This window comes from Melanotaenia boesemani, chromosome 21 (genome assembly GCF_017639745.1).
Source record: "Melanotaenia boesemani isolate fMelBoe1 chromosome 21, fMelBoe1.pri, whole genome shotgun sequence".
Taxonomy (NCBI): domain Eukaryota; kingdom Metazoa; phylum Chordata; class Actinopteri; order Atheriniformes; family Melanotaeniidae; genus Melanotaenia; species Melanotaenia boesemani.
Genome location: NC_055702.1, coordinates 27,322,067 through 27,342,372, shown reverse-complemented (window position 1 = coordinate 27,342,372; position 20,306 = coordinate 27,322,067). Strand labels below are relative to the sequence as shown.

At 42.3% G+C, this 20,306-nt stretch overlaps 1 protein-coding gene across 1 annotated transcript; it reads right to left on the bottom strand.

Annotated features, from left to right (window-relative positions):
• Nucleotides 1-10,680: 10,680 nt before the first annotated feature.
• Nucleotides 10,681-12,647, bottom strand: LOC121631998 (putative nuclease HARBI1). Its single transcript, XM_041973119.1, has 4 exons — nt 11,887-12,647; nt 11,412-11,806; nt 11,234-11,341; nt 10,681-11,095 (listed from the first exon to the last, which is right to left on the bottom strand). The coding sequence occupies exons 1-4, from the start codon at nt 12,174-12,176 to the stop codon at nt 10,971-10,973; spliced, it is 918 nt and encodes a 305-aa protein (XP_041829053.1). The 5' UTR covers nt 12,177-12,647; the 3' UTR covers nt 10,681-10,970.
• Between the last annotated feature and the right edge of the window lie 7,659 nt (nt 12,648-20,306).

Here is a 20,306-nt window from a genome sequence, read left to right as displayed (position 1 = left end):
CTGGGAAAACTCCCACAGCTCCCAACTGGCCCCTTCGGCTTTACATTAGCTGTCAAATGGCTTGTAAAACAGAAAGACGACAGTCAGGAAGAGAAGAAGAAGAGTTTTCTTCAACTTTTACTCAGATACCTCTCATCATGTCACATCTGGAGTATACGTACACGCAAGTGAGTGTTTCACAGCCACATGTCTGAAGGTGACCGCTGGCTGTTAACTAATTACAGTCTTAGGACTCAGTTAAAACTCAGCCCTTTGATTCATCCTTACAGTTAACATGCTCAAAATCCAGTCATGCAAATCAGAATATCTGTCAGACAGAGATTATTTAATAATCATTAAAGCTCATCTTCCCATCAGCAAATGAAGGAGGAGTTATGGGTAATACTTACCAGCTTACAGCCTCTAATGGTGATTGTTTCCTCTTCAAGTGAAAGGCTCCATCAGATAATGTAAAAATGTCATCGTTTGTAGGTAATTAAAGCGAGAATTTACCTTTCTTTTGAACATAACTGCATTTTCTCTCCTATATTCAATAGTTAGATTTTTCCAGGAACCTGAAATGAAACATAGCTCCGTTTACTGGGTGTGTATTTTCCAGCCTTTGGATTAGAGTTGAAGAGGCACAAGAGATGATGGGGTCGGGAATTGGACGGATCATCATGGTTCAACATCCACCTTCTTCTAGGAGCTTGCTGAGAAAATATAGCTGAAAGATCGATAGCCTGCACTTTATTTTTCACTCTCTTGCACCCTGTGCTGTACTTGATTGTTTAGTCGAGTCACAGTTGTTGTGGCTGTGTTCCAATTTAGTTTGAGCAACTAGGAATGGCTTTTCATTCTTCTGGGAAAACATTTGTCATCATGTTTGAGTCCAAGTCAACATTAACAATTTACAATCAGTGATTACAACCTGAGGCTTCGTGGTGGTTAGCCGCACAGGAAAGAGGTTCCTGGTTTGAATCCTGGCTGGATGGTGGAAGTCTCACTCATACACACAGTAAACACAGGCTTTAATAAAATATATTTAGTTATATAGCTTCATATTTAATTAACATTCATCTTTAAAGTGTCAGATGTGCTGTGGAGAGCAAAAGTTGAATAAATTAACAAGGTTAAATCAATGTAAATATGATGGTGATGGGGTTAGTGCACGATGCTGTCCACTTCTATTTAAAGACAACAAATGAGAGGTAATTCACTGGATCCATTTTTAGCTTAATAATACTATAAATTTGCCAGTAGTTTTAGAAGTAATTCTTTTCATTTGGCTAAAATAAATCAGAAGGATTTCAGTCAGAGCTAAAAATTAGAAATAAACTAAAGTCATAAAACTCAAATGCATCTAAATTTCTGCTGTTTCTCTCTGTTAATGAATCAAACTGATTCATTTAGAAATAAAGTGTAAACATCATCTGATGTCATCCTTGACGATGTCTACCTCCAAATCTCCTGGTATGAGGAAACCAGTTCGTTGAGCCGACAGGAAAGCATGTTCTGGTCTCCATGTTGCCCTCATATCCACAATAATCCACCTTTCACCAGAGTTTCAGAGAAGAGACACACATCAATTTCTATACCTGTTAGAGATTGTTCATGAAAAATTTTGATTAACTTTGGAAGTGTCATGTGACTGCGCTGCATGTGCCGCTGGGTAGCAAATCATATACATCTGATTCCCTCAAACTCTTTATTTTAACTTATTTTTCCATCCATGTTGAAAACGAATTATCCAGGCTGCTGCACTGTAACAGAGAGGTCAGTGGTCTGACGTCATTTTAGTCCAAACCACGTCCACACCAGCTCCTGCTAAACAGTTTGAGCTCTGTTACTTTCCGTACAGCGAACGTGAATTCACCGTGTGTTAAAAACGAAAACGCACATTTGATCACATCGACTCGCACTTCTGATGACACCCAGATTTATGGAGTCCTTCAAATCATCAAGTTTACAAAACTTTCTTTGAGAAAATTAGAATTTCTTCTTTAAAAAAAGCCAACTTGTTCAATTTCACAGTGCAATGTAGATTGTTTTAATCTATATATATATATATAAATATATATATACTGTATATATATGTAGCCCACCACTAACTGTATTGTGGTATAAGCCCTGAGCTCTGTAAATATATGCACTGGATGTGTGCTATAAAGTGGTAAAACACTGTTTCAAAAGGAATAGGAAATAAACACAGAAATATTAACTTAGTTAACCAACTTGTATTTCAGACAGATAATTGAATGCACAATAAACTGACCCTTGGTCAGTTTCAGTTGGACATGAAATACAAAATTAAATATGTAAAGTGGGCCCACTCACCAAACACAAATAACTAAAGCCGGCACCTGGTTTACCCACATATCAAAAGAGGAAATAAATAAAAAGGTGCAGGCCTGAAGCGTGGCTCGGGAGCGGTGCAGCCCAAACTTTATGGCTGGTTAGAAGCAAAAAACAAAATAAATACCTCCAATTGCTGAACTCTCTTTTGTCAACTGGTACCGGAGAAGAAGCTGGAACTGATGTATGCAGGTCCCAAGAGTAGCTTTCCTCCGTGCAGACTAGAATCTCCAAACTTATCCTTACTTCGTCGCGCTGACAGCGGCTCGATCTTCCACGTGTCCTCGTTGGAAGCGTCGAATAAAACCGGGCGGAAGCTGAGCTAGCTTCTGGCGGCTAACCATCCCCACACTGGACTAGTGTTGGCTAGCGCACGCTGTAGCTTAGCAAGGTGAAGCACACTTGAACAACCAGGCGTTAACTTCGGTTGGAAGTAGCATCCGCTGTCCAAACATATATATTCAGTGTCCTAACCCCGACTGTCGAGAAGAGAGTCCGGAACACTGGCTGTAAAACCGGAGACAAACTTTCGGACAGGTTTTGTCGTAAAAATCCCTCCTTTGCTTCTGCTTCGCCTTCCTCGTCTTCGTCTTTCCTTTTTCCCTCTCGTTCTGTTCACCAATCAACCACCCGCAAAGGTGTCACTCACTCAGCACTTCCTGTTACCAAAATCTTTCAAAGTAAAATAGCATACATAGCCATGAACTCTCAAAATAAAACTTAAAATAATGAATTTCAGTTCGTCTAAATCATTTAACACATTTACAGTTTTCTTTTAATTATGAACATATGACAGCAGGAACAATTTATAATAAATGTTTTCAACTCGTCACTGTTTTTAACCACATACTTTTTAAATTACCATTCAACATTACAAAACAACAGTTTGTACCTGGTTACACCCTCCCCCTTGTAAACGTCTGATGACCTCATCAGACCTAATGAACTATATCACAATGTAGTGGTGAGGAGGGCATAGGATTAACTTTCACCCTTATGGCTTCTCAATTTTTATAACAACGCCTCTGTGTACTATGGTAAGAGGCTGCTCACTAGCTTTTCCCAGCTCATCATATGTAAGTCTTACGACGGGTTTGACTGTCCTCTTTGGTCTAAGTGATGGACTCACTCTTTTGTTAAGACTCTTCAGTTGTGGCCTGTCATCGTCACTGGATACAGACTCTGGCTGTGACTCAGACTCTGAAGCAGCATCCGGGTCACGGTCCTCCTCAAGAGAGCTCTCTCTGTCTGAGGGAGGGTCATTCCAAGGATTGCAGACTCTAATCTGCTCTGATTCCTCCAAAGTACGCTTGTCTTTTGCCCTTTGGATCATTCTCTCTAGATAGGTCGTATATGGTCTCTGTGGCCACTCACGCTCAAAATCAGAGGACCCAGTTGATCTATCAGATTCTGCCTGATTTGAGCGCTCTGTGCCAACCTTAATAGGCCTGTTTTCAGTCTTCACTCTAGCTGCTGGCCTGGTTTGGACATGTTCTGTGTTGTCTAACAGTGGGATGCGCACTAAGTCACCTATTGGCAGGAGATTGTCTCTGTGCAATGTTTTCAACTTGCCTTTGCCACTCTGGGGTTTAACTTTGTATACAGGCAAATTGGGCATTTTCTGTATCACTACATAGGGAATATCGCTCCAGCGATTCTCAAGTTTGTGCTTCCCTTTTAACCCAAGATTTTTTAGCAATACTCGATCACCTGGCTCTAGGTTCTGAAACCCAAGTCCTTTGTCATATGCTTTTTTATTGCGGAGATGTAACTTATTTGAGGCCTCTGAAGCCATTTGGTAAGCTCTCTGCAAATCCTCTTTCAACTTGGCAACATAAGAAGAGTGCTGCTGCTCTCCATTTTCATCTGAGTTTGTCCCAAAGCACACGTCTAGTGGGAGTCGAGCCTCTCTCCCAAACATTAAGAAATAGGGAGAATATCCAGTCGCATCACATTTAGTGCTATTGTAAGCATGTACCAGATGCACCACATGCTGACTCCATTGCCTTTTCTTCTCGGGACCCAGTGTACCCAGCATTGACAACAAAGTTCGGTTAAACCTTTCTGGCTGAGGGTCCCCCTGTGGGTGATACGGGGTGGTACGTGACTTTCGTATTCCCAATAGTCTCAGCAGTTCTTTGATGACTCGAGACTCAAAATCTCTCCCCTGATCAGAATGAATGCGGGCTGGCAGACCGTAATGTATGAAATATTTCTCCACTAAGACTTTGGCGACTGTAAGTGCTTTTTGGTTCTTAGTAGGAAAAGCCTGGGCATATCTCGTAAAATGGTCAGTAATAACTAACACATTACTTATGCCTTTTGAATCGGGCTCCATGGAAAGAAAATCAATACAAACCAAATCCATAGGCCCCGTGCTTACTATCTGGTGCAAAGGAGCAACCTTAGGAGATGGTGTTTTTCTTACGGTGCACTCTCCACAATTTTTGACATACTGTTCCACATCAACAGCCATCTTTGGCCAGAAGAACCTACTTCGGAGCATGTCAATAGCTCTTTCTGTTCCTAAATGACCTAAGTCATCATGTATGGACTGCAAAACTACAGGTCTGAATGCAGCAGGTAGCACAAGCTGGTAGTTTTTCTCTCCGGCACGGTTTGTACTCACACGGTGCAGAAGGCCGTCTCTCATGACTAGCTTTTTCATGTCTCTTTTCAGAATCTTCATTTCGGCACAAGAGTGCACATCATTAGGCCATTCTCCACATTGCATTGCTTTAATGGTTGGCCCTATCAGGAAATCCTGATTTTGAGCTGTCATCAGTTCATGTCTGGACATTTGTCCCAATGTGTTAAGCTGCAGACGTGTAGGGAAAGCATACACGTCAGGAACACAGGCAGGAGGAGCCCCAAGTTGCTCTGCATATCTGGGGGAGTCTGCAGAGGAGCTAAGGTTACCAACTCGCTGGCATATAGACTTCACTCCATCCTCTGAGATGCTATGCCATTCAGTCTCTGCCTCTCTAGGCTCCATACGAGATAGGAGGTCAGCATCAACGTTATTCCTACCGGGCCTATAAAGAATATCAAAGTCATACACGGATAAATCTGATAGCCAACGATGTCCTGTTGCGTTGAGCTTTGCCGAGGTTAGAACATACGTAAGTGGGTTGTTGTCAGTACGTACTGTGAAACGAGCCCCATAAAGGTAGTCATGAAATTTTTCAACAATCGCCCACTTAAGAGACAGGAACTCTAGTTGATGAATGGGGTAGTTTCTTTCAGAAGGGCTCAGTTTGCGACTGGCAAACGCCACTGGTCTCAGTCCCACAGCATGTTCCTGATACAACACAGCCCCCAATCCACTCAGGCTAGCGTCCACATGCAACACATATGGTTTACTGGGGTCAGCAAAAGCCAGGACTGGGGCACTGGTGAGAACATGCTTTATTTTCTCAAATGACTCAGTGCAGGCGGCATCCCATCTCGCCCCAAATGACTCTCGCTCATCCAGATAGACATCTTTGGTTCCCTTTTTTGGCTTCCTTCCACGCTGGGTGGGAGCATAACCCTTGGTAAGGTCAGTTAAGGGACGTACAATAGAGGAGTAGTTTTGGATGAATCGTCGATAATACCCACAAAAGCCTAGGAATGATCTTAAGGCTTTCAAGTTAGTGGGCCTGGGCCAAGTAGCAACAGCCTCAATTTTGGCTGGATCTGCTGCTACTCCCTCAGCGGACACTATGTGACCTACATATTTGACCTTTGTCTGACAGAACTGACACTTATCAAGTGAAATCTTGAGCCCTACTTCTTGGAGTCTGTCAAGAACTTTTAGAAGTCTCTCTTCATGTTCTTCAGGAGTCTTTCCAAAAACAATTAGGTCATCAAGATAGACAAGTACTTGGAGCAGGTTCATGTCACCCACCGCTTTCTCCATTAAGCGTTGGAATGTTGCAGGGGCTCCAGTGATACCTTGCGGCATCCTCTCAAACTGGTAGAACCCAAGAGGGCAAATAAAAGCAGTCTTTTCCTTGTCCTCTTCTTTCATGGGGATTTGGTAGTACCCACTCCTTAAATCCAAGACAGAAAACCACTTGCTCCCTGTAAGGCAGTCTAGAGCCTCTTCAATGCGTGGAGTGGTGTACTGGTCAGGAACAGTACGGCTGTTAAGTGTGCGGTAGTCTATGCACATTCTCACGCCTCCATTCTTTTTTCTGACGACTACTATTGGGGACGCATATGGACTTTTTGACTCTTTGATAATGCCAACTGCTACGAGCTTCTGGATATGACGCCGCACATCATCAATATCTGCAGGAGCAATGCGCCTGGAGCGTTCACGAAAGGGTCGGGGGTCTGACAGCCTAATGGTGTGCTCAACTTCCTTTGCCAGCCCGACATCCCACTCATGAAGGGAGAAAACAGCTGCACGGTCAGCTAATTTTCTACGAAGCCTACTTTTCCACTCCTCTGACACTGGTGAGTCTCCAAAATGTATCAGATCAGTGTCAAACTCCTCACTTTCTGGGTTTTGGCTAACCACAGGTGTAACAACATCAGCAACACATAAGCAACCAACCAGGGAGCCTACTGGTATTATCGCATCTTTTAGTGACTCATTTTGGAACAGCAGTGTAAGCTGATTCACATTCAGAGCACTACTTGGTATAATCATGGATTGTAACAACACACCGGCAGGAAGGGGGTTTATGGGAGAGGCTTCAACAATGAAAATTTCATTGGGGGGCGGCTGCTGTATTACGACTTTGCAGGCCGCTTTGCAGCTGCTTCCAGCTGGAAGTCTCAGGGGATCAGGGCCCTCCCATTTCACATATCCTACACTATCATCATCCTCTTTTGCCAAGTTCTCCGTTGGCATTTCCCCCGTTTTTGCAGGACCAGTACTTTTTATCCCTAGTGTGTGTACCAAGGACCCGCCAGACACCTCATCACACAGTTGGGCTAACCGTTTTGGAAGACTGGCTTTGGCGTTGGTTCCTAAGATAACCGGGGTTTGGTCTGGCCCAGATGGGTCCGGACAAATCAAAGCTAGGACCGACATAGTTGTTGGAGCCCCAGCCACTATTTTAGGAAACTCCATATCTACCACTACATAACCAAGATATGGGTAACTAGAGTCACTCAAACCCCAAATGTGCAAGTTACTGACAGAATGGATGGGAACGTCTGACAGGTATCTATTGTACCAGGATTCAAAGATTATGCTGACTCGAGAACCACTGTCTAATAATGCATTGCACGAGTGCCCATTTACCTTTAACGGCTCTAAAGACTGTGGCCCTATTAAGCCCTCTGGTATGCTGACGGAATCAACTTTCATCACTTCACTCTTCCTGACTGAGCAGGATGTGCCAGGAGATGGTTCATTATCTGCCAGCTGTGGGTGACTAGTTCTGGCTTTTTTAAGAGCCTGAATAAGCCTTTGGATGACCTTGTTTTGATTCTCAAGATTTTTACATTTCCCTGCCATATGTCCATTTTCTCCACAGCGGTAGCAGAAACGCTCTTCTGGGTCAGAATGTTTGTTTTGGACATTAACTGTCAGGGCAGTTTGTGAGGTCTCAGCTGACCGGGACATTCTTGAGTTCATCTTTTGCTGAAGCTGCTTCACTTGTTTCTTTAAAGCAACAACTTCAGGGTCTAAGTTGTTTTCTGTGTCTGGCTCTGTGTTAACCGGACGGTTTTCAGTTCTTTTCTCAGAGTTCTGAGTGGACTGAGTGGCAAGTGCAGCAAACATTGCCTTTACTTCTTTAAGTTCAGCTCTCAGACTTTGTATCTCTGTTTGTTTGTTTTCTACCTGAAGCTTAGTGTGTACTGTGTGTACTGATGGGTTCAGTTTTTTCCTAGATGCCTCATATTCTTCCTCTGTGCGAATTTCACGCAACAGTTCAAGAAACTGTGGGGGGTTGGCTCTCCGTTCTCTCAGCCTTAGCTGTATTAACATCAGATCAGCATTGACTGCACCTTTAAGGAGCTGTTCAAGCCGTGCTTTGTCCATGCTGCTGGCTGGAAGGCCACCTCTCTGTACTACTTTGGACAAGCAACGTTCTAACCTGCGCAAGAAATCTGATAACCTCTCTCCAGGTTGCTGCTGCTGTAGTTTGAATGCAAAGTACAAATCATCTCCTAACTCTGCCATTCCAAAGGCACTTTCAAGAGCCTCTAAGCATTCTGCTGGTGACACGTCAGGATCGGAAAGGCGCACTGCTTTTATCACTTCTAATGCTGGTCCTTTTAAACTTTCCATTATCCTCCTCCTTTTCTCTTTTAAGGAGCAGTCACTCTCTTCCACCATCAGGTAAGCCTGTTCTAACCAGTGTTCGAATTGTTCTTCACCTGCTGGAGTGGGTGAGATTCCCGAAAAAATCCTCAGACGGCGGTACCCTCCATTCTCTGCAGAAGGTTTGGCTGTTTTGTCAAGTAAATCTCCAACGGCACGAAGGATGGACTCAGTGGATGAGGGAGCTGGTTGCTGTCCTGAGAATAGAGTCTGAACGTCATCCATAGTCTTCCCTTCGGCTTGCAAAAGAGCATTAAGTTTACTGCTAAAGTCTTCCTCAGGGCTGGTAGTATCAACTACAGTGAAGAGTGGCCATGCGGTCAACCCTTCTGGAACTAGAACTTCATGTGGCACATCAGCATTGGTCAGATTTTCTCGGCATTCACAAAGTACCAAGATCTGATCTGTAGTTTCATCTGACATTCTGCCCCTGACTCGCACACGGCCAAGACATTTAATAGTCTGCAATGTCTCTTCAATTACAGAAATCTCTGTGCCTTCTGGGACTATTGTTAGCAAGGCATGACTCTTATCTAGTGCTTCTCCACGAACCCAGTTTTTCAGCTTATTTAAAATAGCTGTGTGACTCTGCATTTCTTTTTCTGGTAATTATCCACATTAACAAAAACACAAAAATCCAGTTACTGACTTTATCTAATACAGACAGAAAATTAAGACACATCCAATACATCCCAGCGGTGCCTCCATTTATGTAGCCCACCACTAACTGTATTGTGGTATAAGCCCTGAGCTCTGTAAATATATGCACTGGATGTGTGCTATAAAGTGGTAAAACACTGTTTCAAAAGGAATAGGAAATAAACACAGAAATATTAACTTAGTTAACCAACTTGTATTTCAGACAGATAATTGAATGCACAATAAACTGACCCTTGGTCAGTTTCAGTTGGACATGAAATACAAAATTAAATATGTAAAGTGGGCCCACTCACCAAACACAAATAACTAAAGCCGGCACCTGGTTTACCCACATATCAAAAGAGGAAATAAATAAAAAGGTGCAGGCCTGAAGCGTGGCTCGGGAGCGGTGCAGCCCAAACTTTATGGCTGGTTAGAAGCAAAAAACAAAATAAATACCTCCAATTGCTGAACTCTCTTTTGTCAACTGGTACCGGAGAAGAAGCTGGAACTGATGTATGCAGGTCCCAAGAGTAGCTTTCCTCCGTGCAGACTAGAATCTCCAAACTTATCCTTACTTCGTCGGCTGACAGCGGCTCGATCTTCCACGTGTCCTCGTTGGAAGCGTCGAATAAAACCGGGCGGAAGCTGAGCTAGCTTCTGGCGGCTAACCATCCCCACACTGGACTAGTGTTGGCTAGCGCACGCTGTAGCTTAGCAAGGTGAAGCACACTTGAACAACCGGGCGTTAACTTCGGTTGGAAGTAGCATCCGCTGTCCAAACATATATATTCAGTGTCCTAACCCCGACTGTCGAGAAGAGAGTCCGGAACACTGGCTGTAAAACCGGAGACAAACTTTCGGACAGGTTTTGTCGTAAAAATCCCTCCTTTGCTTCTGCTTCGCCTTCCTCGTCTTCGTCTTTCCTTTTTCCCTCTCGTTCTGTTCACCAATCAACCACCCGCAAAGGTGTCACTCACTCAGCACTTCCTGTTACCAAAATCTTTCAAAGTAAAATAGCATACATAGCCATGAACTCTCAAAATAAAACTTAAAATAATGAATTTCAGTTCGTCTAAATCATTTAACACATTTACAGTTTTCTTTTAATTATGAACATATGACAGCAGGAACAATTTATAATAAATGTTTTCAACTCGTCACTGTTTTTAACCACATACTTTTTAAATTACCATTCAACATTACAAAACAACAGTTTGTACCTGGTTACATATATATATATATATATATATACAAAGTAAACTGGCATGAAAATGTGACATTTTCTTTTAAGATTGCAGCTTTTACAACTGGATGTTCTGGATGTTTCCCAGCTTCAACTCACTTGACTAAAATTAATGGGTAATCGTGGAGAACTTGAAAGCAGGTTTAGGATCCATCTGATTTGAATCAGGTGTGTTGGACCAGGATCTAAAAGGACCAGGGTGCTCATTTATAAAACTCTGCGTAGGATTCCTACTAAAAGTGGACGTCCGCCAAGAATCCAGAGTTTGCGTAAGCAACAAAATATTCTGATTTATAAAACCGTGCGTGCGCACAGGTGCAAGCAATTTTCCCTTTATAAATCACACTCTGCCTGAAAGCTTGCGCAAGTGAATTCTGCTGCTAGCCCGCCCCCTACACGCCCACATTCTACTATAAATGGTCAATGCAAAGCACCTCATGGACATTTCTGCATATAAATGAACCAGCTGATCTCTGCTATTTAAACCTAAATCATGGCAACCGAAAAGACGAGGAAGCGTAATTTTACGGAGACGGAGGTGGAGGTACTTGTTGGTGAGGTGGAGGCTCGCAAAAACATATTATTTGGCGGCCTCGGTAGTGGCATCAGCAACAAACGGAAAACAGAAGAGTGGCAACACGTTGTTGCAGCTGTCAATAGTGTGGGGGTGACGGAGAGGTCCGTGCCAGACATTAAAAAAAAGTGGTCGGATCTCAAGGTGGAGGCAAAGAGGCCGATGGCTCGCTCCACAACAGAGCGCGCACGAACGTGGACGGAATTGAAGCGCGCCTCCTCTGCGCTTTGCGGGTTCGCAAAAGGCGTGAGGAGCCAGCGTCTCAGGGGATAGCCACTGTCACCTGCAGGTTATGGAGATTAATTCAGAACAGAGACTTTGTTGAGATTTCCACAGTGTATGTTGATACTTACCGAGAAGCCACCCATCCCGCGAAGCACCTGCCTGCAGTCTATTCCCTACACTGCTGTGTGCCAGGATGGATGAATCATGGGTTGACCCAGGCCACCGTGCCACTAAATTTGTCAGAAGCAAGTTTGAGTCGGAAATGACTTGCACGTTAACTGAATGCACATTTTTTCGGTTAACGTAGACAAACTCATTCTGACTTGGAGCCCTTATAGCAACGTGAGTGCAGTCAATCGCGCCGATTACATTTGGGAAACCGGTTGATGCTGCAAATTGCCTTTTAATGTTGGCCTGTTCCCCTACAGTGTATGGAAACTTTATGTATCGACTGCTCATTTTTATAATGCCATCCAAAACGGCAGGCATTACATTACTCAGCGATGGCTGAGATATTCCAGACCTAAAATGGAATGTAACAACTTATTGAAACCCACTGAGTGTTGGGCTGGAACATGTCAGCTTAGATTAAATTAAAATTACCTGTCGGCTAATTCCCGCTGGAAAGAGCCGGTTGCCAGAATCCCGAGAGTTGTCAGCACCTGCATATGCGCGGGTATGGCATGGTTCCGGCGGGTTGATCGCTCCAACACTGGGCCCAACTCAGCACATAGATTTAAGAGCACTGCTCTAGGAAATCTAAATCGGCATATCAGCCAGTCATCATCGTTGGCCAGGAAATCTTGATGGTCTCTAAAAACTCTCTCCATCCTGATCCTGCCGTTTGCGTAATCTTCAAGGAGTGCCAGCGCATCCATGGTGAGGTTCTGCATTACGCACGGTCGTAATTCACCTATTTATGTTTACTCAGTAATTACACTCATTACTACACACCTTGTCACAATTAGGCTTCTGTGAACAAATGAGTGCATTTGCTTTACGATCAAAACAAGTAAGACCATACTGCACTGACAACATTAAATTCCTATGGGGTGCCTATAAGTCGGCTACAGGTATGATTTCAGGAACGCATCTATATTTCAGGCTTCTGTGTTTATGATTCTATGGCACTAGTGTCGGATATGATGGCATGATGGCATGCATGAATGAAGGTGAAATTCATCACCTCACCAGCAGCACCGCCAGTTTCCCGTCTCCAAAATGTTCGTAAGCAAGTTTCAGAGTTTACGTACCGGTACGCACATTTTCCCGCCACGTTAGTTTTTATAAATCAGAAACTTTCCGTAGAAAGTCACTTACGCCGCTTTTTGTGCGTAAGCAAGCTTTATAAATGAGCACCCAGGACAGTGATTGCTGGCAGTGAGCTGCTGGATGCAGCAAAGCTACCTTAGGTCTTTTGATCACAGACTGTTCTCATTTAAAAAAACAAACACACTTTATTCAAGCAAAAGTCAGAAATGCTCTATACAAGCAGAGAAGTCCAGACTTGCCTCTCCCCAGCCACCTTTTCCAGCTCATTCTGGGGGATCATGAGGGACATTGTCCCTCCAGTGTGTCCTGGTCAGTCAAACGTTCAACCAGCCACTGCACATTTAAGCTGTCTGGAACAATCACCTTGCTGTTACATCACTGATGTTTTCCTTCAAACAGGCGAAAAGACAACCTAAAAATGTTTAGACCAGAAAAAAGGAGATAATAAAATAAAAAGAAATTATTCAGTCAATATTTGTTAGTTAATTTTTATTAAGTGTAGTTTTTTTTTTTATTAGTCTGCAACATGTTACAGCACTTTTAACTTGAAAGTGCTTTTTTTTTTAAAAAGAAACTTTAAATGTTCCTGTTCACATTGTTCATTAATGGATAGAGTGAGTGGTGGCATCACCCAGCAGCAGGTTCATGTGTTTCATTTCCAGCCTGGTCATGAAACAGAGGTTAAAGTCTCCGGCTCTGAATGCAGCTCGGATGCTGCCGATGTGTGAGGACCAGGCCTCTTCTGAAGGCTTTTGGATGTGGGAGCACTCACTACTCATTGGGAAGAGTAAAGTACGTTCTTTCATGTCAGTCTCCAAAAGTCTCCAATAATACCAGAAAACATCTCTAGATTTGTTGTTAGTAACTTTTTTGAGACCACCAGGAACACAGCAGGAACTGGTTCTGCAATTAAGGGAGCAAAGACAAGACTATCTGGACTCTGGCTGACACCAGGACCAAGAACATGAAAAGGTTCTTCTCAGTCTGTTTTACACACAACTAAACAGCTAAGACGGCCAACCCAGTTCAGCGACTTATCATTAACCCTTGTGCCCTCCTCATATTTGGGACCCTCTGGTAACCTCATGGCCAAAAGTGTCCACACAAAAAACTGCTAGTAATCATCATATAGAAACATTTTTTTTCCTACTTTTGTTTTCATAGATCATTTAAACAACTTCTGCTCAAAACCACCAAGCATTAGGTCATTTATAGGACTTTGACCCTTTAAATATCAGTTTGAATATTCAAATTACTGCTTCATATTTTAAACAAAACCACAAAAACTGAATTATTTTTCATATAATAAATATTAGAGACATGAGTCTTTGGTGGGATTAGATACTTGTATATGTCAAGAAGAAGCAACAATCTTTTATTATTCCATTTGTATTTTTTAATGAAGTGTCAGAAACTCCCTCATGACAAAAATGTACATGGACAAAGAATAAAAAAAAACTTATAAAATCTTCATACATCAGTATTTAATTTGAGCTTTTTTTACTTGAACATATTCAGACTTGCTCAAAACAACCAAACATTCAACCATTTTAACACTCAATTCTTCAAATGCCAGTTTATTTAATTAATTTCCAGAAAAAACACACGCAAAAGATAAAATGTGTTTTCTATAATATAAATATTACAGGGAAGGAGCTTTGGTTGTGATCAGAGTCTTCGGTATGTCAAAGATTGACAGCAAACTTGATTTGATGTTCATTTATCGGCGGTGGGCTAGCGACCTGTCCAGGTGAACCTACGGCACCTCTCACCTGCTAAAGGCTGGGATAGGCTCCACCTTCCCTACGACATGAACTAAGCGGTATAGAAAATGGATGGATGGTATTTTTTTTATCTGTGATCTTCGTGTCCATTAAAACTACACATTTTAATCTCACTGTCATTACAGTTTAGAACTTTTTATTCTTTAATATGAGCATTTTATTTGGAAGAAAAGTAGGAATATTTAACTATTTACTTCCTTCCAACAGATTCAACTGGTTTCCCATTGTAGGCAGACACAGGGAATCCTGGTATTTTTGACAGTTATTGTGTGAATTGACACTTTTGGCCTTGAGGGTCATCAGAAGATGCCAGATTATTTAACACAGTATAAAAGACATCTGACAGAATTCAGATGACACTGGATTAAAAAATAGCAGAATTGGCATATGGAACATGTAAAAAGCATGTAAAACGAGATTCCTGAAACCAGGAATTCCTGGTCCTCTCCAGATGCAAAGGCTCCAGCAGTAGCACAGCAGAGTGAGTGCCAATGGTGAGGAGAGGACTCAGAACCAAAGAGATCCAAGCACCCTTCAGCTAATCCCTCCTCATCCCTCAAGTAGCATCTTCATCTACTGAAGCCTTTTTTTCATTCACCACTTATATTCTCTGTCTCTGTAAAAAAAAAAAAAAAGCTTCAGGTTAAAAAAGGCTGCACTGCTCATTACTAATTGGTTTTCAGTAAATTAGTTTTTCTTATTAGTCTTATTTCTTGCAGATTAAAAAAAAAATAAAATGAAGCCTCTCACAGACTGAAACTGAAACTCACGAAGAATCAAAACCAATTTATCTGTGTGACATGTTTCATGCACAGTTGTAAATCAAAGTGGGCTACAAGCTGTGGAAGAAGGAAAGCATACACATACAGAGAGGAATAAAATAACTGCAGAGAAAAAAATTGTCCCGAATAGTCTTTGAATGCAGCATCAGAGCAGGAGCGTTAACAGGAAAGTTAGAGCTTAAATGTGATGTCAGGACTGTGGCATGGATGAGAGGTGGAACCAAAAGCAGGCAGATGACGAGGTGGAAAGCAGACCAGTGCAGGAACAAGGTCCCAATGACAAAAGTCCTTACCGAAAAAAAACAAGACGGAGGAAAGACTGTGACATGACCTGAACCAAAACATGACATGACATGAAGACAACATGAACTGGCAGCATGAACAGGAAACCAGATGCACTGACGAGGAACAGGTGAAATGAAAGAGCAAATTAAACCAGGTGCACTAATGACAGGAAGCAGAAAGCAAAACAGAATATAGAGAGGAAAGAACTACAAACTAAGAAAAAAATAACGTAACAAAACTACCAAACCAAAACCCACGGACCATGACGTGATCTTTATCATTAAGGAGGCTCGTGTAGAACTTGACAAGTTGTTGGAGAAACTTTCATTGAAACCAGGCACCTTGCAGTTGGGGAACGGCTAAAACCAGCAGGACTTTGGCCCAAGAGTTATGGAGTTGGTGATTCCCTACCTTGATGTCCCATACCTTTATATGCTAGGCGGGTTACAGCCGGTTAGTGATAGATGCTTCAGCTACGTAATAGTGTGACGTCAAAGCAGCATGACATCATCCTTCAGTTGATGTCACGCTGGGCCTTTAACCATTGTCCTTATTTTGTTTTGGTCCCTGTCGTTTTTCCTAACCAGTCCAGGCAGATGGCGGCCCATCCTGATTCTGGTTCAGCTGGATGTTTCTTCCTGTTAAAAGGGATTTTTCCTCTCCACTGTCGATATCCAGCTCATCAATGCTTAGTTCAAAGGACTGAATCAAAGTTAGGGTTTAATGCTATCCACTCATGTCCCCATTCAGGCAGCTATATACATGAAATGGCAGAATACATTTACAAACATAATTAATTAGATGGAATGTGGTCATCAGTGCACCACAATGAATGGAAAACAATACGATTATATTAAATTATAATGAAATTGGATTATAATAAACTGGATTGAAGGAAATTATAATAAACTGGAAATTGCTTTGAGATGAACTTTGTGAACTGGTTCAGTATAAATAAGCTTGAAATCTTTGTAAATATATTTTGCATCTCTGCTGCATGGATGGATTCGACAGAAGAGAAAGATGAAGCTCTAAAAATAATTTTTCCTTGTGGGCAGTTCTGTCGGAAAGGTGGATTTCTGTGATCACATATTTGAAAACTCTTCCCACCTACTCACCATCTGGTGATTGTAAACTCTGGGACTTTAAATGATCATTCACAGGTTTATTTCTAAGAAATGCAGCAGCAACACTGCAAGGTGTAAAACGCTGCACAAACACAAAACTGCATCTTTGACATGATGATTTATGTTCACAGTTTCAACCTCAGTCTTCTATGTGAAGCCATTATTTTGATCTCATTTGAGAATATTGTGAAGACACACAGTTAAAAGATGTGTTGCAAAACACCTACTGTAATACCCACTTTTGATGATTAAAAAGGGAAAGCAGATTACCTGTTGATGACTCTCATTACTAACAATAAACAATCTGGATACAACAGTATAACATAATTTTGAAAAGCTGCAGCACTAGGTCACCCTGTGAACTCAAATCAATGTATTTAATTGTGGGGCTATATTAATACCTTTAATCAATGTATTTTCTTTATTGAAGAGGTTTTGTTTCCATGCTTCTCTCCCTCAAATCTCTACTTACACACTCCAAAAGTCCCTGCTTGATTCCAAATATATTCTGCTTCAATTCAAAGCTCTTCACAAACTTAGTGTTGCACCTGCAAATGTCCTCGGCTCCAGCTTGAGCTCTCCTCCTCCAACTCAGACTCCTGCGCTGTCATGAAACCTTTGCTCTTGGACTTTTGAGCTGCTGTAAGAGGATCCTGTTAAAATTCATCCAGCCCACAGAACAGCCAGATATGATGCTGACCACGTGGTGTCCTTGCTTTACCTCAGAGTGCACTGCAGAAGATGGCTACTTGATACGGTGTAGTAAAAAGTTTGAAATCAGACCACTGAGCTGGAGAAGAAAGCTACACACTGGGAATTTAAATTCCTTTACACAAACCCAATATGGGGTGACTACAGTACTGGAGGTAGTAGTTTCAGGACCTGTATTCTCAAAGTCACTTTCAACTAGAGATGGGGACTCGAGTCTTGGACTCGGATTTGAGTCGCACTTAAGTTGCATTTCCAGTGACTTGAAACTCGACTTGAACTCACGATTTGACATGTGAACAGTCTTATTTTTTTTTCATGATCTTCTCTCTGTCTGATCTCCTGTCTGCTGCCATTCCCCTGTAACACTGACGTAACTTCACACAGATGCGCCAGCAGTGCAGATGCAGCCAATCAAAACAGTAACGGTGAATACAGCTGTTGCTATAGCATATAGCGTAAATGTAGGGGAATTAAAAACTTACTAAAGAGGGATCAAGATAAGAGCAGCAAACTGGAACATCTGTGGTATAAAAGTAAAGGACTCTGGATCCACAACAGCCACCTTAAAACACACCTGAAGAGGTTAGTCGCTATACAATGAGAGCTTAATATTAGGATTTATGTTAGCAATGAGCTTAGAGCCACAGCCATGCAAACGTTAGCTTGTTACTACTTTTGTGGCGTCAGACTGGCTCCACTGAATGTGTTCAGAAGAAGACTAAGACAGTTTACATGAACTGCTCACTTTGCCATGATCACATTAAACTGGGATCAGAACCATTGTAAACAACATGGTTTTACTGGGTCTGTTCATTAAACAGCTGTTGCTGATTTAGGAAAGTAGGGAATATTCATTGGGTCTGCAAGTATTGGATCTAAAATAATTAAAATATTGAGTTTTTTTTACACTTTTACACACAATTATTTCAAGTCCTTTTAAAAAAGAGGAGTCCTGCAGATTCAAAATGCTGGTAGATAAAGGGTGAGAAGGGATTTTAAATTACTTGGATATTAAAATGCAGTCTTATGAGGAGACCAGACGGCAGACGTCATATGGAAGATTACTCATTGCAACTAAAAGTGACTTGAGACTTGAGGTCAAAGACTTTAGACTTGACTTGGACTTGAGGTCAAAGACTTTAGACTTGACTGGGAATCACAAAAGAGGACTTGTGAACATCTCTGCTTCAACACTTAATAGCTGAAAATGTGTAAAGTGCAGAAAGTGGAGTTGAAGATGAGGTTCCTGAAACTGGACCATTGCCTCTTTACTAAACCACAGTATATGAGCTTTGACGTAAACAAGCAAAAGCATCAAACGGTGGACCAGTTCCACAATATCAGCTGGGTTCTGGAGGGTTCTTGGAAGTCCGCCCAAGTATTCTACATGTGCTTTGTTGACAGGGAGAGGGAGTTCAACCATGTTCCTTGGGAAGTCCTGTCGGGAGCCCTTCGGAAGTTTGGGGTACCAGACACCCTGATAAGGGCTGTTCGGTCTCTGTATGGCCGGTGTCAGAGCTTGGTGTACATCAGGGCTGCCCTTTTTTACAGATTCCAGAATTTCTAGGTGGTGGCAGGGTGTTAAGGGGCTCTAATTTGTTGAACTCTGGCTTGGATCTCTGCTATCTGCAGATGATGTGGTTCTGTTTGCATTCCCAGATGTGATCTTTAACTCTCACTGTTCACAACTGAAAGTGAAGTGGTGGGATGGGGATCAAGACCTCCAAATCTGGTCTTCAGCCAGAAAAACGTAAAGGGCCCTCTCCAGGTCAGGAATGAGGTCCTAACTAAAACCGAGGAGTTAAAGTGTCTTGGGGTTCACAAGTGTCAGAAGAACAGAGAGATCAACATTTGGACTGGTGCAGCATCTGCAGTGAGTCAAAAGTTGAAGCTCTTGATCTGCGTTTCTACCCTCACCTATGGTCACAAGCTCTGGATAGTGACCGATGAAAGAGATCACAGATACAAGTGAATAAAATGAGTTTCCTCCGCACAATGGCCGGGCTCTCCCTTAGAGATACGCTGAGTAGGTCGGTCATCAAAGAGGGGCTCAAAGTAGTGTTTCTGCTCCTCCACATTGAGAGGAGCCAGATAAGGTGGCTTGGACATCTGGATAGGATGTCTCATGGATGCCTCCCTGGTGGGGTGGCACTTTCCAATGGGAGGAGACCCTGGGAAATATCTAGGACATGCTGGAGGAAGTATGTTTCTTGGCTGGCCTGGAAATGCCTGGAAAGCCCCTGAAAAAGCTGGAAGAAGCAGTCGGAGAAAAGAAGGTCTGGACTTCTCTGCTGAAGCTGCAAGATAAACATTAAATGCAAAATAAAAATAAAGATATCAAAATGCTCAACCATTCATTAATATCTCTGCTTTGTGGCCCACCTGTGATCAATGTTCTTATAGTTTAAAATATACAAAAGTAGTACTTTAAAAATGTGTGAAAGAGGTCAAAGAAATAATGACATGGAAATAAAGAGAAACAGGATCACAATAGTATAAATGCTTTAGGGCAACTACATTATTAACCGTCATGGACACCACAAACTGGACATGAACACAGCTTCAACACACAAAACAAGTCAGTGGTTAGCCTGATTATTCCAGATTGTGCATGCAGGAGCTGGCTTTCATTTGAAGGTTAGTTTCACAGTGTGCGAGCAGAGCAGAATGTTCAAGGCATCCTCAGCTTGGGAACTTAGAAAAAAAGCGTACCTTCAAGAAAGAAAGAAAAAAGAGTTGCCAGTCAACTGTCACCTCCATGCATCCACAGACACCTATTGACATGCTCCTCACTCATGGACACACATTCACACATACATCCCTCACCATGGGGTTGTTATTGCAGTGGAGTTCACATATTGAGTGTTTAGGGGTCCTGCTGTGCAGTGGGTGTGGAGTGGAGTGCATTGTGCTTCTGGACATTTAACCTCTTATAACATGGACACCCCAGTGCACAGATCTACTGAGAGTGAAATGTTTAACACTCCTGAGTAACAGCATACACTCTGAGGCCAGCACTACTGCACATGTCTCTGGGAACAGACTTTTCTACACCTTCTTAC